The sequence below is a fragment of the Panthera pardus genome, unplaced genomic scaffold (assembly GCF_024362965.1).
Source record: "Panthera pardus isolate Hobbes unplaced genomic scaffold, ASM2436296v1 HiC_scaffold_10, whole genome shotgun sequence".
In the NCBI taxonomy this organism is placed as follows: domain Eukaryota; kingdom Metazoa; phylum Chordata; class Mammalia; order Carnivora; family Felidae; genus Panthera; species Panthera pardus.
The window spans coordinates 6,528,836-6,554,486 of record NW_026526655.1 but is presented as its reverse complement, the minus strand read 5'-3'; the positions used below and the strand labels follow the sequence as shown (position 1 = coordinate 6,554,486).

The window sequence follows — 25,651 nt, the reverse complement described above, 5'->3', positions numbered from 1 at the left end:
GTTATGCTTGGAGACTGGGGCACTGGGGACTCCTCAGAGCTTGGTCACAGCCCTTTAGGACGCCATTAACAGAAATAGGAGGAGAGCCAATGAAGCGGGTATCCACAGTCTTGTTCTGAGAATTGGATAAAAAGCAAGAGAGTGAGTTAGAATGATCCTTGGAGAGAGCAGCGAAGGCAGGTGAGTTTTCCCTAGGTACAGGGAATTGATCTCTCCCTGTGTGCAAGCAGAAGGGTGGGGCCAGTGGTGAAAGACCGGGATAGGTTTAGTTTGTAATGATTAACATAAGGAAGGCACGCTGCCTGCCAGTTACTTGCCCTTCTGAGTGACTCAATGATAAGATAAAGATGATGGAAATAAATGCAGGAGACGCAGCCTGATTGGAAAAGTCAGCTGCTTTGAGCTTCTACGGACATGGCTGCAGGATTCCTGGTTCCCCTGCCGGCGCTCACGGGGCTGTTGCTGTTCCTGTGTGTCGGGCCCCGGGCTGAAGGTGGGAAGGTGCTGGTCTTGCCCATGGATGGCAGCCACTGGCTCAGCATGAAGGAGGCCCTGCAGGAGCTCCATGCCAGAGGCCACGAAATAGTGGTCGTTTCGCCAGAGGTGAATCTGCATATCAAAAAAGAGGACTTTTTCACCCTGATGACCTACGCCATTCCGTACACCCAGGAGGAATTTGATGACCTCCTTCTGAGCCAGTCTTATCTGGTTTTTGAAAAACTACATTTTCTAAAGATGTTTTTGAAACTCATGGAAAATTGGAAAACTGCTTCTTTCATTTTTCAAAGGTCTTGCAAGGAGCTGATGTATAACAAGGACCTGGTCGGGCACCTGAACTCCAGTTCCTTTGATGTGGTTTTAACAGATCCTGTTTACCCCTGTGGGGCAGTCCTGGCTAAGTACCTGTCACTGCCTGCCGTGTTTTTTTTGCGCTCTATTCCATGCGGCTTAGATTTTGAGGGCACGCAGTGCCCAAACCCTTCCTCATATATTCCTAGGCTATTAACAATGAATTCAGACCACATGACATTCCTGCAAAGGGTCAAGAACATGCTCTACCCTCTGTCCCTGAAGTACATTTGCCACATTGCTTTCACTCCTTACGCAAGCCTCGCCTCTGAGCTCCTGCAGAGAGAGGTGTCGGTGGTGGATGTTTTCAGCTCCACATCCATGTGGCTGTTCAGAGGAGACTTTGTACTGGACTATCCCAGGCCAGTGATGCCCAACATGGTCTTCATCGGGGGCATAAACTGTGCCAACAGGAAGCCATTATCACAGGTCTGTATGGGTGCCTACAATGTTCCAAGTGGAACACATGTTTTTTTTTTTTCTTAATTTACTTCCAGGTGTTTACTTATCTACCAGTCTCTCTAAAGATGTCTATCTCTTGTTCTCCTGACAGTTTGGTAAGATGAATGTTGAAGTGCCTCCACTAATGCAGGAAAGGTTTGCCAGGGTCACTGAGAAAAATGAGAGGTAGGGGTGAGCGTCTGTGATAGGATTGGCAAGTGCTGCTTTGAGTCAACCAAGACTGTCTTCCAGGCAGTCTCCGTCTTCATAGTTGTGCAATTTTCTCCAGCTGTGTAGGAGCAGAGAAACCGAGTTGTGGGCTGATCCATCAGGACGTTTTGCTTGTGGGTGTTTGCTCATCCTGGAGGACAAAGGAACTATCGCATTGTGTTTGTTGACACGGTCGTTTTTAGTGGCTTCGTCTTGGAAGGGACTAAAGTGTGATCATAGGAGACCTAAACACCAAAAGGGAGCAGGAGTGTCTGAGAGCTTGAGTAAATGAAGGGGAAGTGAGACAATGCAGAAGACAGAAGGTGGGGTCTCTGTGACCCGAGAAAGTAACCGAGTTCAAGTTTTCAGAGAGGGAGCTGTGCTGACAAGTTTTCCGACCAGGTGTTGATATCTGGTATATAACTTGGGACTAGCAGAATTGCATGGCAGGTCGGTTGAATGGCTTGGGATGCTGAAGTCATCAAAGGCTGGTCGTAGGGACTAAGGAAGAGATAAAACTAGGAGCCTGTAAACCCAGTGAAGCGGAGGACGGTGATGAAAAGAATGGAGTCTAAAAGGGGAAAGAGTTGTTGGGAGGGCTGACCGCATCACCAGGCCCACCCTCCCAGCCCAGGTTTCCATGGTAGAAATTATTGCTTTACTAATACTTTCAGAGGCATCTGACATTAATCCTGGATATTTGGGTTTCATTGAAATAGGACTCATGGGAGCTATTTTATTTCTTAATTCAGCGAGTTAGCCATCTTTTTTTCCCCCATTTATGCCATATTCACTTACTTTATATTAACTTCCATGACTTTAGATCTTTTATAGTTTTTGCATTCTTACTTCTGTATCTCTTCTTATTTATGTACATATTATTGCACAGGACTCTAATGCCATTTCTCTTTTTGCTTCAGACCACAAGCGAGCTATACTATCTGGCTTTTTCCTTTGTGCAATGCATTTATTCACTTAAAAACTATATATTAGGCTTGTAAAAATTGAAAAATAGGAAGGCATTTAAAAAGTAACTGGTGCTCTTTTCTTTTAGTGTTGCTATGTAAATATATCCTCTGGAGTTAACTGCACTGGTTCAAATTCTCACTCCCGTTTTTCTAGCTGAACGGGCAGGTGGGCAGGTGACCCAACTATTCTGGCCTTACTATTGTCACAATGAGCATACAATAAATATTATCTATTACCATTATTTAAAAAGTGCCCAGCAGGACAAGGTATGTCATCTGGAGACTGTTAGATGTTTGTGCCAATTTATTTGGTATGCAAAAGATCATTTACACTGAAATTCTCAAGTATTATACGTGATAGGCACACCATTATCACTTTTGTTCCACTAAATTCTTTTTTACTTTGAGATTTTGTCTCCCTTACTTTGGTTTACACTTAGATGTGACTTCTTTCGGTACTTGATGGAAATTTTCTCCAAATATGAAAGATCAAAGTCTAAGTCTTTCATATTTTTGCTCCTTTTCTTTCTTAAGATTTCTGATGGGTGGAGTTCTTTTATTGGTTTTCTCATAGAAATAATTTTTGGAATTGCTTATTCTTTTTACTATTTTTATTTTCTATTTCATTAATTCCAGTTTTCTTTTTATTAATGATTGTCATTCTTGTATCTTTTGGTTTATTTTATAGTTATAGTTATTTTTCTAATTTTCCTTTGGTAAGCATTAAGTTCCTGTTAGAGTTTTCTTAATAATGAAACACTGAAGGTCATAAAACTTTTCCTGTGTTTCCTAGGTTTTCGCATAAATTGCTCATATATTTTTCCTTTTTGTTTTTGGTAACTCAATGGTTTGATTTTCTCTTTAAGCTCATGGCTATCTTCAAAGCTGTTTCTTTATTCCCATATAGTTAAGGTTCATATTAGCTATATTTCTCTTATTTTTCTAATCATTTTATATTTTAATCAGAGAATGTTTAAAAAATTTTAGTAGGCATGTTTAAAAAAAGGCATGAAGAGGGTTAAAACTAATTTTGATATATTTTATTCAATCAAATATATCTAAAACATTATACCTTCAACATAAAATTATTAATGAGATATTTCACATTATTTTTTAAAAAGTTTATTTATGTTGAGAGAGAGCATGCGTGTGCTTGAGAGAGCATGAGTGCATGAGCGGGGGAGGGGCAGAGAGAGAGGGAGAGAGAGAGTCCTAAGCAGGCTCTGTGCTGCCAGCATGGGGCCCAAAGTGGGGCTTAATCTCACTAATGGTGAGATCATGACCTGAGCCAAAATCAAGAGTTGGATTCTTAACCAACTGAGCCACCCAAGTGCTCTGAGATATTTTACATTCGTTTGCTTTCATACTAAATCTTCAAAATCTGGTATGTATTTTACACTTACAGCATATTTCAATTTGGACTGGCCACATTTCAAATGCTTGGTAGTCACGTGTAGCTAGTGGCTTCTATGATCGGTAACTTATTATTAACATTTGTAAATGTTCCATAGATACACCTAAAAATGTATATTTAAGTTTTTTTCTATTTAAAAAACCGTGACATCCTCAATTCTGAAAATGGTGTCTTAAACTACTTCCTTATTTAACTGGGGTTGCTCTGTGGGAAAGTGCTAGTGAGTCCACGGAGAGTCCACTGCAGGGTCTTTGAGATGGTCATCTTTTGCACCAAAGGAAATGCCATTTTCTCCACTCTGAAAGCCCACTCAAGCCTTTCCATAAAAGAGGAATATTGATATACAGGACTGTGATTCTGGGGCCAAGACATTTTTTAAAAGAGATTTTCAATTTGGAAAATTCTTTAAATAAAATGGTTTCTTTTTCTGTAAAAGGCAACTTTCCACTTAGCAGCACTAATTCAGATATATCAAAACTGGATGCTGTTCGCCCTCAACTGTTATAACTAGCCACCATTCTACTTTGTCTTCACGAATTTGGCCACTCCAGGCATCTCATAGAAATGGAAGCATACACTATTTGCCTTTTTTGTAACTGACTTACTTCACTTAGCCTAATGTCCTCAAGGTTCATGCATATTGTAGCATTAGGTCAGAATATCCTTACTTTTTGAGGCTATAATAGTCCGTCGTATGGATACACATTTTGCTTTTATATTCATCCATTGACTCATCCATTGTAGGTTGCTTCCACTAGAGCTGTTGAGATCCATGGCTTCTGAGTGACCCCAGTATGCCACCCAACTGAAGACTTTCCTGAACAATGAAGACTTAGGTTAACCAATTGTACAGACACAAATGCACTTATTGTGTCCTACACAGAGCAGTAGTTGTTAACTCTTAATTAGCATAACCACCATGAAAGTGTGCACTTTCCTATCACTTCAAAACTCCTGACATCCCTTCTCCCCCTGCTCCTCCTCCCCTCCCCACCAACAACGATGAATATCTTCACTGGTGAGTCCCCTTGCCTGGCAGGCAAATGAACTCATTTTTTTAAAAGCTCTGGCAGTCTTCTTTATTATAATACTTCTTGTACAATTAGTGGCTAAGAAGCACTACCCAGGATACCTCAGTGACCACTTGACGTGCTTTTAACAGACTGTGTGCCCTTGTGGGATAGTAATGGCTGAATCCTATGTTCCTGCTAGGTCTTGTATGCACACCATTCCACCATGGGGATTGGGCTTAACTCAACTTCACGTGTTCTTTTTTTTTTTTTTTTTTAATTTTTTTTAACGTTTATTTATTTTTGAGACAGGGAGAGACAGAGCATGAACGGGGGAGGGGCAGAGAGAGAGGGAGACACAGAATCGGAAACAGGCTCCAGGCTCTGAGCTGTCAGCACAGAGCCTGACGCGGGGCTCGAACTCACGGACCGTGAGATCATGACCTGAGCCGAAGTCGGATGCTTAACCGACTGAGCCACCCAGGCGCCCCATCACGTGTTCTTAATTAAGTGTGCTCAGGCCACATGAGCTTCCTGTAAAGAATTACAAATAATGCTGCACTTTTAGTCTATCCAGTTCGGTTGCCTTTTTGCTCCCATGTCTTACGCAAACTTTTCCTTAGACACAACCAAAGGGGATGGATGGCACATTTTGTGATGGGCTATCCCAAGGTAGCCATGCGCAAATAGTTTTCACGACAGGGATAAACCGTGGCAACAGAAATGTATTCTCTCCAATATGCATATGCTGCCTCACCCAACCAGTATCCCAGGCTCTCCAATATTCCTGGCTTTTGTCAACCTATTTTAAAATAGATACATTCTGCACATGGCAATGGGATAGTTTTGTGTAGTTTTATGGAAATACTTTCCACATTTCCATAAATCACAGTTGTAGAACCAAGCTGGGTACAGGCTAGTAATCCTATTTGTGTTGGGTTTTGAGTAATCACTACCACTGGTTTACTGCTTACGTGACCTGAACGGCATCCTAAGGATGTTGCTAACTAATCATGTAACCGTGAAGAATTCACTTAAGTATTTTGCTCAAGAATTCACTTAAGTATTTTCCCCACTTTGGAGGGAATATGTTCCTGCTAACACTGATGTCAGTCCATGAAACTCACTTTAGACTTCCGACCTCCAGATCTTTAAGAGAATAAATGTGCCTTAAGCCACCAAATTTGTGGTAATTTGTTCCAATAGCCATTGGAACCGAATACACCACTTTGTCAGGTTAACCTGTTTTTTAAAAAGGCTACATTTAATACTATATTTAAACGGAAAACTCTTACTAGTCACTGGCATTTATGTGGGACTAAAAAGCATCTTTAAGCCAGAAGGATTAATATACTCACATCCTTTACTACCATGTGTTGAAAAATTGGAAGTAAAACGACTTATCTTGGCAACGTTAACTTCAGAGCAAACTACCTGGCTCACATTTCAAACAAAATGGAAAGGCAAGGTTCAAGGTGCTGTAAACCTTTTGTCCCAATACTACGAAATAATCAGCATCTGCCTCGGGATTATGTTTAATAAACAGCAAAGTGCATACAGGTATTTACAACAAGTTCTAAAGACAAATGGAGGTCTAACTCGTATGGTCCCAATAATAACAACAAATAGGCATTGGCATGAACTGTTTATAAATTCTCGAGTACAGTTGTTCTGAAAGTAGAGTGCGCTTGCAATCTTCAAAAAAAAAAAAAAAAAAAAAAGTCCTGCTGCTCCTCACAATGTTTTTTCAATTCAACTTGGACTGGAATTACTTGGTGTCAATGTGTAGCAACTGCTCTCTGCCGTTTATGACCAGGGACTTTAACTCTCCGTCTTCTTCCACCTCCACCCTTTCTTGGCCATTCTCAATGATTCTCTTGGTGGTGACTTTTCTGCCATTGACGATTTCGGTGGAAGTCGACATGGATTTGAAGTTGCCGGTCCCACCACTACCGTAAGACATGGCGAAGGAAGAAAGGCCTCCATTCCCCAGGGAACCAAAGGAGCTAAATCCTGTATCAAAAGAAGAAACACCACCCCCAAACACTGGAAATCCACTGAAGGCGGTGAAGAAGGGCGCGGTGCCCCTGCTTCTGCTTCTCCGGGAGCTCCTCCGACCGCCCACAAGGTTCCCCAGCGGGTCTCCAAAGAAGTCGAAGGAAAATGGGTCCCGGCCGCCGAAGAACTCCCTGAAGACCTCGGCCGGGTCGCGGAAGGTGAAGACGTGCTCGAAGGGGTCGCGGAAGGGCCCGCCGCCCCCGCCGCAGTCCTCCACTCCGGCCTCGCCGTAGCGGTCGTAGACGTCCCTCTTCGTGGCGTCTGACAACACCTCGTAGGCCTGGGCCACCTGCTTGAACCGCCTCTCCGCCTCCTCCTTGTTCTCGGGGTTTTTGTCGGGGTGCCACTTGAGCGCCAGCTTGCGGTACGCCTTCTTGATGGCCTCGGATGTGGCCTGGCGGGGCACGCCCAGCACCTCGTAGTAGTCCACCATGGTGGACGGCGCGGCACGGCCCGCGGGCCACGGGCACGACGAGGGGACGCGGGACCGACTGCCCGGCGACGCCAGGCAGCAGGGAAGCGGAGCCCTTGTGACGTAGCCCGCGCCTCATTGGCCGAGGCCGCATCCCAGAATGCAGCGCCGGGGGGCGGGACCTGCCGCGCTTCCGATGAGGCTCTCTGTGGCGTGGTTCGCTGGGGCGCGGACGCCCCGCCTACCGAGGCCCCGCCCACCACCTGGCCCCACCCACCCGCCTTCTGGCTGGGGCCGGTGACCTCCAAATCCCGCTGGAAAAAGAGGAAGTTAGCGGGTGGAAGTGGGGGCCCACGTTCTGGTGGTGGGGCAGAGTGGTATTTTTAAAGAAGGCTTTCTGTCAGACCCCCCCCCCCCCCTTCGCCCGGTGGGGGTAGACTGATGGCGGTGCGTTTAGTCTGACCTTGTGCTGAAGGTCACCCACATCGTTTGTCCAGGACAGCAGTTCTCCTGTGTTTTGGCCCCAGGACCCTTTTGCTTTAGTTTATATAGGTTGTAACAAGCAATACTAACACCGTTAGAAATTAAGGCACTCAAAAAAACCCTCAATAGTCAATTTAATAGCAATAAAACCATTACACGCTAAGATAAATCATATTTCTATGGGAAAACAACTTTTTCAAAACAAAACAATTACTGAAGAAGGGCATCATGTTACATTTTTTGTGTCTCTCTGGTTTAAAAGAAGAGAACTGGATTCTTCTGCTTCTGCAGGCAACCTATGGCTATATTACAGGTGATGTGGCCAGAGAGAGACTCCACTGTACATAAAAGAGATCATGTGAGTGAAAAAGCCAGATAGTATTATGGAAATAGTTTTGACTTTGCAAAATTCCCCTAAAAAATTCTTGGGTATTCCCATGGGGCTTTGGCCCACAGTTTGAGAACTCCTGGTCTAGTATATCAAAACTAGTAAAATTTGCTGGCAATAGGGACACCTGGGTGGCTCAGTCAAAGGTCTGACTTCACCTCAGGTCATATCTTGCGGTTTGTGACTTTGAGCCCCGCATGGGGCTCTATGCTAACAGCTTGGAGCCTGGAGCCTGCTTCAGATTCTGTGTCTCCCTCTTTCTCTAACACTCCCCTGCTTGCACTCGTTTCTGTCTGTCTGTCTCTCTCAATAATAAACATTAAAAAAAGTTGCTGCTGTGTTTACAGTGCTGGTCAACTTGGGTGCAGTAATTATTTCCACTAAAACTGCTCTACCTTGACTGTGATTTTCTTTTTGGCATTTTTGGACCTCTGACTTCTATTTTCTCCTTATTCTCTGACGCTGTATTTTTTGCTTTAATAAATGGTAAGTCAACACCAATAAAGGTCACTAAGCTCTAATAGGAAAATGATTAACCAATGAACTCTGTAATATTTCATCATAAAGGGTACTAGACCCAATAAGGCACACTCTGTCACCAGAACAAACTGCTGACTTTACGTCACCAGAACAAACTGCTGACTTTAGGTCATTTTGAGGGACCGAATACAATCCTATAATCATGGATTCGACATTTTATAATCAAGGAATAAACAGGATTACGAAGCGGATTTGGAGTAGAGTCTAGCGTGAACCAAGCAATGTGGGAAAAGCATGATTGGGCGAGGTCAAGTGCTCCAGAATGTCTGGAGGGAAAGGGGCAGAGGGAGGGGTCTAGTGAAAGGGCTGGAGAGGAGGAATGAGCTTGGATAGGTGAGCTCAAGGTCCATTCCAGTGAATTCTGAGGGCAAGCCCAAAGACTCTGAATTTTATTCTGGGTCCTAGGAGACTGTTGACCAAGGTTTCAGGGATGGTGGTGGGATAGGGCAGTGCAGGGGGCAGCTGATGGAGGGTAGACGGGGGTTGGGAGCCTTGGGGTCTGAGGCCCTGATACAGGACTATGGCATCTCTGAGACAGTGGATCCAGCAGTTGCTTGCATGGATATGGGGCCTTGAGCAAAGGAGAAGGGAAGAAGGGAAGACACCTCTGTACAAAAAACATTTACTGAGTATTTACTGCCTGCAAAACCACCTGAGTGAGTGATTCCAAAGCCGAAACCCTGCTTGTAAGGGTAGAGTCATGGCCCCAAACCATGCAGGTGCAACAGAGGCCTCAAAAAGTTCTGAGGCTTTGAATGATGCAGGGAAAGTCATAAAATTATCACAGTGGTGACTGCGTGGGTTTACAGCCCTTTTGCTCTGGGCAATCTACAGATGAACTCTTATGACACTGAGAGTTCAGAAGAATGATTGCCCTTAATGTTTAAATTGGATTGTGAATTTCAGAATGGCAGATAGGGGTACACCCAAGGAGCCAAAACATTGCTACCTCTTTGCTACCCACCCGGAATCTTAGTCCTGGAGAATGGAAAGTGCTTGGGGTGGGGTGGGCGTGGGTGGGGAGCTTCAGAGCTCCCATGTGTAGGAGTGCACCTATATACAAGTAAGTACCAGACTGGATGTCTGTGGAGGAAGGATGGTGGGAAGGGAAATCTTGAGTACCTATTCTAGGCACCAGAATGAGGGAGGCCCTGTGAATATGCCCCACAGGACATCAAAACTTTAAAGTTAGCATTTTCTCCATGACCTTCTAACAGGTCCCTGAATATGGGTGGCCAGTGACGTCCATGGTCAAAATGCTGGGGTCTGTGCCCTCATCCTGGGATTGTAGAGAACAGCAGTGATCTCCAAAAGAAAGGGCAAGGTGATCAGTTCTGTCTGCACTTGGATTTGCCATTTCTTAGAGAGAGGCATTTTTAAAAAATGTTTATTTTATTTTTGAGAGAGAGCCAGCGAGCAAGTGGGGGAGGGGCAGAGAGAGAGAAAGGGAGACAGAGGATCCCAAGTGGGCTCTGCATTGGCAGCCGAGAGCCCGATGTGGAGCTTGAACTCACAAATTGTGAGATCATTGAGCTGAAGTCCAACGCTCAACTAACTGAACCATCCAAGTGCCCCAGGGAGGGGCATTTCTATTTGCCACTCCCATGCTTGCTCTCTGACCCTTCACTTGATCTTTTGGGGCTCCAGCTAGTGCTGGGTGTTGCTGTGGGAGCACATTCTACTTGGTCCCCAAATCCTGCCCTCTGCCTTCTCTCCATTTACTTCAATTGAGTAATGACCTTGGGAATCACAGCTTTACTTCTGACTCCTAGTTGGCTGTAAATTTTGAGCCCGGCTGTAAGATCTGGGAACTGCTAGAAGCCATGGGGAGCTGTAGGTAAGAGCAAGGTCTCTACGCTCTGACGCTTAGGGCCCGGATCTCAGTCTGCCGCTTAGTAAATTCAGGACTCTGGCAAATCACCTGGTCTCTCTGAGCCTCAGTGTCTTCCTTTGTAAAATGGGAATAACAGTACCTGCTTTAAGGGGATACTTCTAGGGGATTACATAAGATGTGTTGTAAAGTGCTAAACACCACACTTGGCACCTAGTGCGTGCTCAGTAAATATACATTCTTACTGTTTCTGTTCACCTTTCCCCTTTGCTTCAATGGGGTCATCAGAATTTCTCAGAGTATCTGCTTTCCTTGGGCCTTGGGGCTGTGTGACAAGCACGGTTTCATTTACTTTTGCTCACTACCGATTTTCGTTTCTGACTGACAGAGGGCTCTCTCACTGCCTCTCTGAGGGAACGCGGATCTGCCCTGGAAAGGCCTTCTGTGTGTGGCACACTCAGGTGGCTTTCCCTTCCCACCATTCACTAGCCAGCGGCGTTCATTTCCTTCCTGGCGTGCCTCTCATGCATCTGCTCACCTGTTTGCGTCGTCAGTCTGTCCCTTCCGGTGGAACCGGAGTTCTGGGGAGGTGGGGGACTCATCTGGACTCATCTCTGCTGGTACCCCAGACCCAGCCCCAGGCCCAGCGCTGTGCACGCTGGACTCAGTAGGTATTTTGCTGGGTGAATGAATCAAAAAATGAGGCAGTGATTGGGCAGAGAGCCCTGAGTCACCTGTGGGGAACGTTCTTCAAGGTTACCATGGGCCCAAAGTAGGCTTGCAGTGTCTCGTTCTTTCCTTTCCATTTTATTTTTTTAATGCTTATTTATTTTTGAGAGAGAGAGAAGGGGGAGAGGGGCAGAGAGAGAGAGAGAGGGACAGAGAATTCCAAGTGGGCTCCGAGCTGTCAGCACAGAGCCTGACGCGGGGCTTGAACTCACAAACTGAGAGATCATGACCTGAGCTGAAGTTGGACGCTCAGCCGACTGAGCCACCCAGCTACCCCATGTTCTTTCTAAAAAGACCTATTCTGCTTTCTATTTCATTCCTGAAAAGGAAGTCTAATTTGTCACCCCATTGCCTTTTTCTCCCTCTCTGGTGACACTCTCTTGGTCCGTGGAAATACTCATCTAATCCATTCAAAGGTGCTGGTGCTGCATTCCCTTCTCTGGCCCCTCAAGAACGGGACCTGAGTGGTTGGAAAAGAATTCCAGCCAGTCAAACGGTTGTTGTCTAATGAGAAACCTAGTACGCTCGTCCTGATCAGCACCCGGTGATGTAGGGAAGTGTTGAATCACCGTATTGTACATCTGAAATGAACTGAACTGAAATTACACTGTAGGTTTGCTAACTGGAATGAAAATAAGAACTTGAAAGTAAATAAATACAAAATAAAAATACTTGCGCGGTGGGGAAAGAGACCTGGAAAAGCTCTTAGCCCTCGTTAGCTGCAAAGGTAAACTTCCGCGATCTTTAGCTGACTGACAGCGACAGTCATGTGATACAATCAAACATTAACTTTGAGCGTAGATTGGTTCTTGCGACATATAAGTAGAGGAGGGCAAACTTTTGGCAGGTGAGAGGCTTGGTAGCCGATACAGGAGAACCATGGCAGCGAGGTCCCGGGGGCCACGTCCGCTTGTGCTGAACCTGCTGCTGTGTGCCCTGAATCCCCTTCTGTCCCAGGGCGGGAAGCTGTTGTTGGTCCCAGTGGACGGCAGCCACTGGCTGAGCTTGTTCGGGGTCATCCAGCGGCTGCACCAGCAGGGACACGACGTAGTGGTCATAGCTCCTGAGGCCTCCGTGTACATTAAAGAAGGAGCGTTTTACACCTTGAAGAGCTACCCCGTCCCATTCCGGAGGGAGGACGTGGAAGCATCTTTTACTGGTCTCGGGCTCGAGGTTTTTGAGAAGAAGCCTTTCCTGCAGCGTGTGGTCGAGACATACAAGAGGGTCAAGAAGGACTCTGCTCTGCTTTTGTCTGCCTGCTCCCACTTACTGTACAACAAGGAGCTGATGGCCTCCCTGGCGGAAAGCGGCTTCGATGCCATGTTGACAGACCCTTTCCTTCCTTGTGGCCCCATCGTGGCCCTGCGCCTGGCACTGCCTGTCGTGTTCTTCTTGAACTCACTGCCATGCGGCCTAGATTTTCAAGGTACCCGCTGTCCCAGCCCACCATCCTATGTGCCCAGGGTTCTGTCCCTTAACTCAGATCACATGACTTTCCTCCAGCGGGTGAAGAACATGCTCATTCTTGTGTCAGAGGGCTTCCTGTGCAATGTGGTTTATTCCCCATATGCATCACTTGCTTCGGAAGTCCTTCAGAAAGATGTGACTGTCCAGGACCTTATGGGCTCCGCATCGGTCTGGCTTTTCAGAAGTGACTTTGTAAAGGATTACTCCAGGCCCATCATGCCCAACATGGTTTTTATTGGTGGGATCAACTGTGCCAGCAAAAAGCCACTGTCCCAGGTGTGTATTTGAGGGGGAGCTTTACAAGCCTGTCTCCTTGCAAGTACTTTGGATGGATGAACTTGCCCCTGACACCTGCTGAATGAGCACGCTGAGGTAGTGTCACATGCCCTCTTTCGTTAGTTTCTGCTGTACGAATCCCGGGTCTGGGGTCGTAATTTGTATCTGTCTTGGGAATCACCTTCTGGGTTATTTCTTTGTATAGGACACTTTAAGAAAGCATACTTTGGGCTCCAGTGGAGAGTAATCAATTAGATGCAACAAAGGTTAATTGCCGTAAGCACAGAGCAGTGAGTTCAGGGATCCTTGCAGAGCACAAAAATCTGCAGCATGCACCTTGCTGCCCTTGACTGGGTTAGACACCCAAGGTTCAAGACTGCTAGAATAATTCTTTGACATCTATGGACCATGGTGGCACAAGTTGCCTTTATGTTTCTGGGGTTGAAGCTCCAGTTAGTCGATAGTCTGCTAGGAAGCCGGGTCCTGCAGTCCCCTGTCTTCTAATAAGTAAACATGAGACAGTCCGATCCTGGCATTCGGCAGAAAGGTCCTGAGTCTCAACCTCTGCAATGCTGCTAAGTTAATTTTTTCCCCATAGAGATTTGAGGGATGCAAAAACATAGCATTCACAATCTTCTTCCCACATCTCAATGGAGGTGATAGAGAATAGCAGGAGAGTCTCTGTCAGTTGGGAGGTTGGGAAGGATTCTCCAAGAAGGTCACATTTCAGTGGGCATTCGTTCATTTATTTCACAAGTATTGGTTGAGGATCCATTGGTAACCTAGGCACTTTGCAGATTCTGAGTCTGGCTTCTACTAAAGGGACTCTACTCGCCCTCAGACAGCACTGAATCTTATTTCCAGGGTGACTCCATTGTGATTCACATTTTAAACGATCATGTTAATGTCACGACAAGGAGAAACTCTAGACAGCAGAAAGAACCCTGCGGGAGAATTCCAGTGCTGTGTGGATGCCTCCACTCCGTTGCCGCATGACCAGATCACCTCTGTGAGGCTCTGATTCTTCCCCCATAATGTGAAGCGACATCTGGTGACTCCTACCGATAAGATTCTGATACCCCAACAGACCAGCAGGCCTGTTGGAGAAGTATGTGCCTGACGAGGTTATCTGCTTAAGAAAGGAGATGGTGTTGAGTTTTTAGAAAGCAAAACGACAAAACCTCATGTTAATAGAAAACCAGTCATAATTCTCTTTCATATATAGGAAAAGGTGAAATATTACCAAACCAGTGGGCACATCATAGATCAAAGGAAAGAGAGCTATTCAGCATGGCCAAGTTAAGAGTGAAATTAAAGAGAAATATTTTTGGCATCATTATATAGGATACAAGTGAAAATGATTGTTTGACATTTACTTTGAAATTTAAAACTTTGGAGATGTGCATGCATAATAGAAACTCCATTTGAAATAGAAGGGTTTGTTTATAAACCTGCATGGAATGTCCCCAGTTACACTGGCCTTCTTTCTACTCCTGGGACATTCCAAAATCTTTCCCGGTTCAGGACCCTTGAACTTGACGGTGTGTCCTTCTGGGATGCTGTGCCTGAGTTTGTGAGGTGGCTGTCTTCTTATTTTTCAGATGAGCTGCGATATCACTTCCTCAGGGAGTCCTTCTCTCCAAGATAGCGTCCTGTGCTATTACCTTCATAGCCCATTAAATACCGCAGTCATTTCATTTAGATAATTGTTTATTGACCATCTCCTCCATACATGTGGGGGCGGGGACCACTTCTGCCCATCACTGCATCCTTAACACTTGGCAAAAGGTCTGCCTGTGATTGGTGTAAATATCAGCGTAAATATCAGAGTCTAATAGGCGCTTACCAAATGTTTGTTAAAGGAATGAATGAAAACCAACAAAGGGCGTGAACTGAGGACTAGTCACCAGATAGGCAGTGATCTCCACCAGTTCTCTGCACTCCTACAATTACATACAAATATAGGTACCTGTAGGTAAGTTTTTGTTCTTCATTTTACGAATTAGGTAACAATATATCCCCACTGCTCACCTATCAGTATGTCCTGAATGTCGTTTTGGTTCTAAATATTATATCTAGTTTTTAAAACTGTTCCATGTTTCATGGTATCTATGGGCCGCAGGTTATTCTGTTTGTCACCTAATATATATTAGCAAGGAAATTTATACTCCAGAGTCTTGCTCTTCCTGGTGCTACTTCAAATATTACCTTAACCAAAGATCAAGTCGTTTGTAGTTTTCTTCATATTTTTCTGTCCTTTCTGGGTCAGATTTTCTTAAGTATTTTACCTTGTTTTTTTTTTTTTTTGGTCATTACTGTGAATGTGATAGTTTTTCCATTTCTGCCTGTAGCTGGTTATCTACTCACTATTCAGCCCCAAATAAAAATTCAGCCAACTCAAAATATTGATTCTGTCATTTAAAAAACCAGTAGGCTGGCTTTCATCAATAAAGAAAATGTGATTTCTTCTGTTGTAAATTCCATGCCAACTATTGGTCTTATTTTTTAAAAAAATTTTTTAATGTTTATTTATTTTTGAGAGAGAGAGAGAGACAGAGTGTGAGAGGGAGAGGGGCAGAGAGAGAAGGAGATAGAATCCAAAGTAGGCTCCAGGCTCTGAGCTGTCAGCATGGAGCCCAATGTGGGGCTTGAATCCACAAACCATGAGATCATGGCCTGAGCTGAAGTCAGATGTTCAACCGACTGAGCCATCCAGGTGCCCCTCAAATATTGGTCTTATTGAATTCACTAGAATCTTTCAAAATAATTGAATAATGTTGGCAATCATGAGGATTCTTGCTCCTGATTGTAATGAAGATTGATTTTCTTTTTTTTTCTTTTAAGGTTTATTTATTTTGAGAGAGAGCGAGGGACCAAGAATGCAAGCAGGATAGGGTCAGAGAGAGAGGTGAGAGAGAGAGAATTCCAAGTAGGCTCCACACTATCAGCGTGGAGCCTGATGTGGGGCTCGAACCCATGAATTGTGAGCTCATGACTTGAGCCGAAACCAAGAGTCAGACACTTAACCGACTGAGTCACCCAGGTGCCCCCTGAAGATTGATTTTCATTTCATCATTTTGTATTATGTTTGCCATTGTTCTTTGGCAAATAGCCTTTATTTGTTTAAATGATTTTCTTCTTTAGGATGTTTAACAGGAGTGGCTACAGAATTTTATCAACTGTCTTTCTCAGTATCATAGTTTTTAGCATCATTTATTGATATATATATGTGTGTGTGTGTGTGTGTGTGTGTGTGTGTGTGTTTTAACGTTTATTTATCTTGAGAGAGAGAGAAAGAGAGGCAGAGGAGGGAGGGGTAGAGAGAGATAGAATCTCAAGCAGGCTCTGCACTGTCAGCCCAGAGCCTGATGCAGGACTCAATGTCACGAACCATGAGATCATGATGAGATCATGACCTGAGCCGAAATCAAGAGTCAAGACTCATCTGACTGAGTCACCCAGGTGCCCCTCCATATATTTTTTCCCCTGTAAATTTCTCTAAGTGGTGAGTTGTGTTGACTGAGTGTTAGTTGCTGCCTTGTTTGGTGCAAACAAGCCTCAGTGTGAGAATGTCTTTGTAAACTGTACCTGGCAGAAGCCCTCTTTGTCCTACTTAATATTTTTAATTTGAAATTCCACTTTTTTGATATTAATATCACCGTTCCTGCACTATCTTGCTATTTCTCTAGTGTCTTTTTGGCACCCCTTTGTCTTCAAGCTTTCTTTTTTTTCTTTTTAAATAACATGGAGCTGATATTTTTAGCCTGGTTGAGAGAATTTTGCCAGTTTGCAGTTCATTTAAAAATTGATAGACTGGATTCTAACTTTCCCAACTTACTTTATTTTTATTTTATGTGGTCATTTTTCCTTTTCCTGATTTTTGCTGGTCTGTCAAGTTGCTATTCATTTTCTTTTCTCCCTTTTGTTTATTTTTTATTTTAGGGAGAGAGAGAGAGTAGGGGAGAGGGGCAGAGGGAGAGGAGGGGAAAGAGAAAATCCCAAGCAGGCTCCATGCTCAGTGCAGAGCCCGATGTAGGGCTTGATCTCACAACTCTGAGATCATGAACTGAACCGGAAATCAAGAGTTGGACGCTCAACCAACTGAGCCACCCAGGCACCCCACATCCCCTTTGTTAATTAAAGAACGTTACTCCATGCTCCATTCCTTTAGCAGAGATCGTGCTGGTCCCCATGCTCTTGGTCAAAGTCCTGATCTTCAAGAATAAAGATGCAATATTTAGTTGATAAGGAGAGTCCACAGGGACTCTGGGAAGTCCCTACTCCATAGGGAAAGCACACCTGGCATCAGACATGTGTGGGATGCCTGATGGACAAAAGATAGTAGAACAGCATTGAGAGCAAAGGAACGAAGCTCAAGAATTCCAAGATATCGTTCCCCGCTCAGAGTGAGAGACCATCTTTGTGGACAGCAGCGATTCAGAGATGATATCCACCCAGACATGTTGGGTCTGAGGAAAACACCCAAAGGGACGGTGGGTGAGAACAGAGACTTAGAGGTGGAGAGAAGAGAGACTGGTGAGCAAGGAAGCTTGTGGTCTTTGTCAGCGGCTCTGAATGCGTAGTGATAAAGCAACTGGATTCCAACATGCCAAATGTTTACCAAGGGTTTTGAGAAACAGAAGCCATTTGGGAAGAGAAAATCTAATAAAGGCCTGGAGCTCAAAATACTAAACTCTCCGCAGAAGTTAGGATCTGTGTTAAAGACTTCAATGAGGTGGGCAGGTGTTTGCACTTCAGAGGTGGCCTCGTGCATTTTGGAAGGGGATAAGAGGTGGAGGAATTGAGGATTATCTTCAGTTAACACACCGCCTCACTCTTTCACCATAGCAGAGTCTGTGGAGCTAGGGCCAGGTTTATGGGAAGTTTTGCCAGTAGGGTGTGGACCTCACCATTATTAAATCCCAGAAGAGCTTGCCGAGAGTGGACGTTGCCCACGACAACACCAGCTCTGCAGTTTGCCCTTCCATGATCTGTAGATGAACTTCTGTGACATTTAAACTTTAGTCTTGCTATTTAAGTTTGGGTGTTTACAGACCTGTGGATTCCTTTTTATGGTAATCACACCTGGCTGGGTGCTGAGTGGGTGTGGAGGAGTGTGCAAGGAGGTGAAACCAGATATGGCCCTTTGTAGACACAGTTAGAGGAAGAGTGGGTTTCGTGCAGGAGGGAAGGTCCTGGGAAGTGAGGTAAGCCGTGTACCTTCACTAGAGGAGAAAGAGCTCAAAAGGTCCTTGGAGAGGAGCCATCTTTCCCCAGGAAAGAAGGATGTAGTGCATCCTGGGGAGGAAGGACTTCAGAAAAGCCATCCTTAGGAGGTCTTTGCCACAAACCAAAAATGCAGCATGGCAGTGGGGAGGATGATGCTGGCCTCCCCAACCTTTCAGATGAGCCCCATGGAGAAGGCCCAGGACACAGCCACTAGGAGCTAGAAACCGTGAAGAGAGCTGCTGGGATGGGATGGGGGTGAGGACCAGGCAGGAGGCTCACCCCTGAGGAGATGTTGGGGCTTTCCTGGTCATGCTCTGAACCAAATTTGAAAAAAAGTCCCTTAAAATCATGTGTGCTGAGGCCTGTCAGAAGTCTTCTACGTGTCACTCCAGGGTGGCCAGAGTTCTGGTCTGTCCGGGACTGAAAGTGTCATATCCCAGGAAACCCCTCAGTTCTGGGCAAACCCTACCGCATCACACAGTCTCAATATCCGTGGCATTCTTGGGAGACATAGAAAACCATTTGGGAGATTCTAAGGGAGTTAATTAGATCATTGATAACCTACAGTTGGGGGGAAATTGCCATACTCACACCTTGCTCTATTTCCTCTATGTGGAATTGCCACGCTGTGTGTGTGCGTGTGTGTGTGTGTGTGTGTGTGTGTGTGCGCCTGTGCACGTGCATGTGTGCATGCTGGAGTGTGTATGTACTTTGCCTGATGACCACGTACTCTGGAGTTGGCTTTGAAGGTTGGGGTCAGATCAGACTGAGCTGTGATTATCGCTGAGGGTTGAGTCTAGGGGTTTCCTTACTCTCTTCCGGGGGCCACAGCCACCACTCATGACTCAATGCAGCCTATACTGCTATTTTGATTGGATTAATTTTTGGTTGCTACCTCTCAGAGCTTTTGTTTGACATCCGTCTGTAAAGTCGATTCCTTATGACTTCAGGGGTAGGGCCTCGATAGGTCATAATCTGTGATCTGCACTTACTAGTGGGGTCCCCACCATCACTGTCTCTCACTCTTAACACACAGACACTTCTAAGATCCCATCCCCCTGCTTCATCCACGGGAACCACAGATCGTTCATCTTCCAGTAGTTGTCAGGTTCATTATTCACTAGAAAACCACTCGCAGTTCAAATACACCAAAACTCACTCCATTAAAAAAAGTTGCTCCTCGAAAAAGAAGATGATTTCGTCGCAATAGAGCAGTATCCGCAATGGGAAAGGCTGACTTAGACCCCCCCCGTTTTCTAATGACGTGGTCTTGCACGCAAGGCCCAGGTGGAGGGCTTGTCACACAGCCCCTCTCTGCTCTTCGTTCCTTATTCCTTGGGTCATCTGGTCCAGAAGTTTCTTCAGAAACAAGCCCCACTGCTTTGTCTTGAGCTTTGTCCTAACAGCCAAGGCTGCAATGCCCGATGGTGGTCATGGTTGGAGGAGTGGAGCGGCCTTGCCGCTGCAATCTTCCTTGGATGGTGGCGAAGGATACACTGCTCGAAGGAATCCGGACACGGAAGCATCTCTGGAACGGGACATGAACACTCCAGGGGGGTCATGTGCTGGGTGGGTTGAGACTCACTGCCTGTTTATCCTTCCCCCCCGGTGGCTTGGGGACTCAGGGTTTTCTCACATGCCCCTGACCTTCTCTGAACTCCACAGAGGGGGCTCAGATCCTCATGCACACTTAGCAAGGTTTTCTCTTCCGCTTTCGTATCTTTCACACTTAGGGAGATTTTCTGCTCTCGACGGTACTTTATGAAACCAGCAAAAGAGAGATTCAGGTATCTTTCTGTACGTTCTTGCTAAGGCAGGAAAGTTGCCTTCCATTCTAAAGAAAGCTCTTCTCCAGGAAAGGTGGGGAAATGCCAGGTTGACTGGTTAAATTTCAGCACTGAGTTGACATGAATATGATCCCCAATCACCCCCGTGTATTGGCTGTGGGAAAGCAAGAATTGTTAAAGGTTGTCTTGGCTATTTGAGGGTCTTCCTTAATTGTGAGCCTCATCCTCAACACTATTTGCGGCTTCGTGCCTTGACTCATTCGTTCTTTCAACATAAAAGGAATATTCCAGAAGCCTTGAAAAGTAATACACATCTTTACTGTGGATTTTCTTAAAGGGGCTGTGCAGGAGTTTTAGAGTCTGCAGAAAGCTTTCTGAAATTCTCTTTGGGCGGCTTTCCTTTCTCCCAATGTCTCCCTTCACCAATCTGCTAAATGGTTCTCTCCCCTCTCTGTGACACTCATCCACCTTTCCTCCCTCCTTCCACACTGCCGGCTGCTCTCTCCATCAGTCCCTTTCCTGAAAGCCTGCTTTCTCCCAAGATGCTCTCAGATGCTTGAAGCCCCTGGGAAGTGGATCTGGTCTTACCTCTGATTGCTTTTCCTTTGGGAAATTAGACACTACCTGGATTCTGCATCTCAAAGAAGAACCCAGAAGATAACCAGATAAGCAAGAAGCCTTCCTCCCGTGGAAGGAATAACGGGGGAAGGAAGTCTATAACATGCGCTAATATTTTGTGTCTCTACCACACACACGGAGACACGCATATTCTTAACATGAAGAGATCGGATTCATAGCTGAATGGATGCAGTTCCCAAAGAACGTGAGAAGAAAATTAACTGTAAATTTCTCTTCTGGTTCTAGGAATTTGAAGCCTATGTTAATGCTTCTGGAGAACATGGAATTGTGGTTTTCTCTTTGGGCTCCATGGTCTCAGAGATTCCCAAGGAGAAAGCTATGGAAATTGCTGATGCTTTGGGCAAAATACCTCAGACAGTAAGAACATGCCATACGATTCTGTACCTTCTGTATCTGTATCTTCACGAGAGTTGGAACCCCAGACTTCTAGTATGGGAGTTAATCCTATCAGTTGGACTTTTGGCTTGGGGTTCCCTGCGACTTCCTGATTACTAATCCAAAGGTCTTTTTACCATGTCACTCTCAACTGTTCTGTTAAACCGCGGTCTGCTTTCCTTGGAGGTCTCATTTTCTCTAAGAAAGTCAACAGCGTATTCAGGAGAATTTATTTTATCGACAAAATGAACAGGACAGTGTTTCTTCATGTTACATAAGGAGTATTTCTACAAAAAAAGCTGCTGGTCAGGACACAGGATTCATTTCTTATATTGCTGCGCCTATAATTCTCCATCCACTCATTTCATTAAGTAAACTTTCCCCTGAAGTGCAGAAATGTGCAAAAGTCATAAATGTACAGCTTGGTGGATTTGCACAAATTCACAGCTTGTTCCCAGTCCCCAGGAGCCTTCCCAGTTGCTACACCTCCCTCCCCTGCCAAGGTTATGTTCATTCAGTGGACTCTACATTCTAGCTACTGTGGCAGATGTTTCTGAATCATTGTGTTTTTAAACTCTGTTCCTGTCTCTGCAAGGTCCTGTGGCGGTATACTGGCACTCCACCACCAAATCTTGCGAAGAACACAATACTTGTCAAGTGGCTTCCCCAAAATGATCTGCTTGGTATGTGAGCAGGCTCTGGTGTGTAGGTCAAACCCAAGTGCAATTACGAAAGTGGCTTGCGTGTGGCTGCTCTAAAGGATTATTTAGCTGGAACATATCGTGGCCAACGTATTCCACGTTGCTTTTTACCTCGTGGGGTATCTCACCCCACGTTTTCCTCTGCAGACTTCTGCAAAAGCCACATGTGGGTGGCACTGAGTCCTTAGCATGCTTGCAGAGCATAGATGGTGTCAGACCGTGCAACTCGGTGACCTGACTGCTGGCATCCTTCCCTGTTTTGCTTCTCAGGTCACCCGAAGGCTCGTGCCTTCATCACACATTCTGGCTCCCATGGCATATACGAGGGGATATGCAACGGCGTTCCCATGGTGATGCTGCCCTTATTTGGTGATCAGATGGACAACTCCAAGCGCATGGAGACCCGGGGGGCTGGATTGACCTTGAACGTCCTGGAAATGACTTCTGAAGATTTAGCAAATGCCCTAAAAGCTGTCATCAATGACAAAAGGTAAGAGAAGACGTACAGAGGAATACTACTTGTATCTTGGCCATCTCATTCACAATAAATATTCAAATGTGAAAACAAATACATAAAAACCTAATTAATAAGTGAGATGACTTTGAGATTATTATTATGCATTTCATTAAAGGATGCTTTAATTCCTAGAGAACTTCTCATAGAAATGATTTTAAAGAGGTTTTTTTTTTAAATTTTTTAAGTTTATTTATTTATTTTGAGACAGAGAGAGAGAGAGAGAGAGAGAGAGGAAGGGAGGGAGAGCACGAGTGGGGGAGGGGTAGAGAGAGAGAATCCCAAGCAGGCTGTCAGTGCAGAGCGTGACGTTGGGCTTGATCTCACAAACTTAGAGCTCATGATCTGAGCTGAGATCAAGATCAAGAATCAGACATTTAACTGAGCCATCCAGCCGCCCCAAAACTGATTTTAAATATTATTTCCCTTGGTAGGCTTAAAACTTCAATTTGTTAAAAAATATTGTCACCAAGTAGATGTCTACTCTATGAGATTCTACAAAGAGAGAAATATTCCGTAATGAACCTGGTGTCCATAAGATAAAAACAAAGAGCTTAGAAGCATAGTTCTCCCTAGCACTGAAACCCGTGAGAAATTTTGTTCATGGGGATTTATAAATGGGGGGGGGGTGTCATGTGATATCCCAAAGGCTTGTGATAAAGCAAAGGTGAGTTTATTCAAATACGGCTCTGAAAGAATTCAAGAGGCAAAAGTCATCAGATCAAATGGTCTTTGCGTGGAATTTATTGTATTGGTGTCAAGTTCACTAGTAACAGCTTGGTCAAAACCTCGTGGGAAGAAGTGACAGCCAGGGTGGACTTCGTCCAACAATTAACAGTGCGTGTGTGCATGTGCATGTATGAGTACGTGTGCATGTGTGTGTCTCCATGAGAGCGGAGTCTTCACCCATAGTTGCTTCATCTTGAAAAAGACATCAGTTCGAAGGACAGATGTGAAAAACTGGAGTGTGTTCAGATGGGAGGAGACATTGCACAGGGTGACACAGTGAGGCTGGGCAAGGACAAATGGGGGAGAGGTGGGGTGCCCACATGTGTGGTGCCAATGGATGGAGAAGAAAAGCCCACATAACCCAGGGGTAAATGCCCAGAGTGCCCGGTGGGTGCCATCCCTCTCTTCTGAATGGCGCCTTCCGGCCGCCCAGCCTGTTGGGGTCGGGATGTGCTGCTCACACATCGGTGCCACGGAGCCCCGACTTCTCTCCACGTGCTGACAAAACTCGTTCCTGAGGTTCACATTCATAATGCAATCTTGATCTTTTGTTCCGTGATACAGACAACTATCTGGAACCTAAAGATGACTTAGTAAACGTTCTCTTATTTTTTAAAAACGTTCATCAATCAGCCCGAGAGTTTAGCTAACTGCATTTGCTTGTGAGTTCTCACTACCTAATTGTGAATCTCCCTGTTCCCAACACTCTACACGGGGACATAAAATAAAGACATCAGATGATGCGGCCAGGCTATAACAGGTGCTCAATAAATAACGAATGAATGAAAGTTATAGAAAATCTATCTTGTTTAAGAGAAGATTTATACAAAAGAAGATGTTTAACGGACGTTATGGTCAAATATTGCTATCACAATACAATAACGTATCCAAATAAAATGGCAGACCTGTTTAAAGGTGGCAATTATCATAATTACTCCTGAGTAAAAGTGTCTTCCATTTTTCTCTTTCTTCTCCCTTTCCTTTCCTTTTTTCCTCCTCTACCTTCTCTTTCTTCTCGCAGGTTGAGAAGAGGGTTGAAACACTCTAAGGGTTGAAACTACTAAGGGTTGAAACATCTACACTAAGGGTTGAAACATCTAACCCAGTTTGGATGTGGATGTTCCGATTCAGCTACCAACGCTGTCTAAAATAAACAAAAATCCATTTTGTTTCCCAGGCTGCATAGACACAGCCTCATGCTACAGTTAGCACTTGGACGGTGTGATGCTTCACCAATGGAAAATATGCCGCCACCTTGCGAGGGCACTTACAAATGGCTTTGACTTTGAGTAGATGTGATTGTTCAAAACTGTGAGAGGGAAACTGCTCATAATTTCTGACATGACCTTTTCCTTTATTTCTTTCTCTTATAAAGAGTCATCTAATTCCCTACAAAAATATCATGAAAAAGAAGAGAAGAAAACAGGAAGCTAGGTTCAAATAATTTAATATTATAATTTTGGCTTCTTGTTTTCTTTCTACATTTTTTTTTAATTTCAGAGATAAAGACCAGTTAGTGTATGTGTGTGTGTGTGTGTGTGTGTGTGTGTGTGTGTGTGTGTGATGTATGGTGTGTGTGTGTGTGTGTGTTCTTTTTGGCCATAATGGAAACACATTTCCTCTACCAAGTTTGTAAAATCTGGGAGCCTTCCCAACCACAGCAAGCCTAGAGGGAGGATGGTCGGTATGGTTGGTGTTCCAGAATTCACGTCACTGTCTTTGTGTTTAGCTACAAGGAGAACATCATGCGCCTGTCCAGCCTGCACAAGGACCGCCCCATCGAGCCCATGGACCTGGCTGTGTTCTGGGTAGAGTTCGTGATGAGGCACAAGGGGGCCCTGCACCTGCGCCCTGCAGCCCACGATCTCACCTGGTACCAGTACCACTCTGTGGACGTGATCGGCTTCCTCCTGGCCATTGTGCTGGGCGTTGTCTTCATCATGTACAAATGCTGCGCCTTCGGCTGCCGGAAGTGCTTTGGGAAAAAAGGACGAGTTAAGAAATCTCACAAGTCTAAGACACACTGAGAGGTGGGTGGGAAGTGAGGTGACCCAAAGTGGCAACCAGAGGCAACGTTAAGTTTATGTTATGCTTATTCAAGAAATACTTAGCCCTAAGGGAGATACCCCCGTGTTTTTTTTTTTTTAAATAGAAACAATCTAGGGGCGCCTGGGCGGTTCAGTCAGTTAAGCATTTGACTCTTGATTTTGGCTCAGGTCATGATCTCACGGTTGTGAGGTCAAGCTCCGAGTTGGGCTCTGCACTGAGCGTGGAGCCTGCTTGGGATTCTCTCTCTCCCATTCTCTCTCTCTCTCTCTATCAAAATAAATAAAAATAAACTTAAAAAAATAAATCATTGGCACAGGTTCTTTTGAGAACAGTGTCTGATTTCTGGCTTTAGGGAAAAGAATGATGTATAAAATTGATGAATGGTGGGCTCAAGGGTATCACCATGGCTTGTGCCAAATGGATCTGAATTTGAGAGAAGCCCAAAGCACAGTGTCTCACAAGTGTATTTTCTCTGATGTTTTCCACAACTAAAGACATGAATAAATTCATAGAAATTCTATTTCTTAGGTGTTCTTCTCTTCATTGTTGTTG

General features: G+C 44.9%; 2 protein-coding genes across 3 annotated transcripts; one reads left to right on the top strand and one right to left on the bottom strand.

The window, feature by feature from the left end:
- Positions 1-335: 335 nt before the first annotated feature.
- Positions 336-25,199, top strand: LOC109264873 (UDP-glucuronosyltransferase 1A1). Of its 2 annotated transcripts, none has more exons than XM_019445499.2 (5): positions 336-1,278; positions 20,957-21,088; positions 21,702-21,789; positions 22,078-22,297; positions 24,780-25,199. In XM_019445499.2, the coding sequence occupies exons 1-5, from the start codon at positions 415-417 to the stop codon at positions 25,075-25,077; spliced, it is 1,602 nt and encodes a 533-aa protein (XP_019301044.2). In that variant the 5' UTR covers positions 336-414; the 3' UTR covers positions 25,078-25,199. The 2 variants fall into 2 exon arrangements, with proteins under 2 accessions (XP_019301044.2, XP_019301045.2); XM_019445500.2 differs by lacking the exon at positions 336-1,278 and adding an exon at positions 12,162-13,076.
- Positions 6,412-7,476, bottom strand: LOC109264874 (dnaJ homolog subfamily B member 3). Its single transcript, XM_019445501.2, has one exon. It carries the CDS (start codon positions 7,381-7,383, stop codon positions 6,661-6,663), a length of 723 nt encoding a protein of 240 aa, XP_019301046.2. The 5' UTR covers positions 7,384-7,476; the 3' UTR covers positions 6,412-6,660.
- Positions 25,200-25,651: the final 452 nt, after the last annotated feature.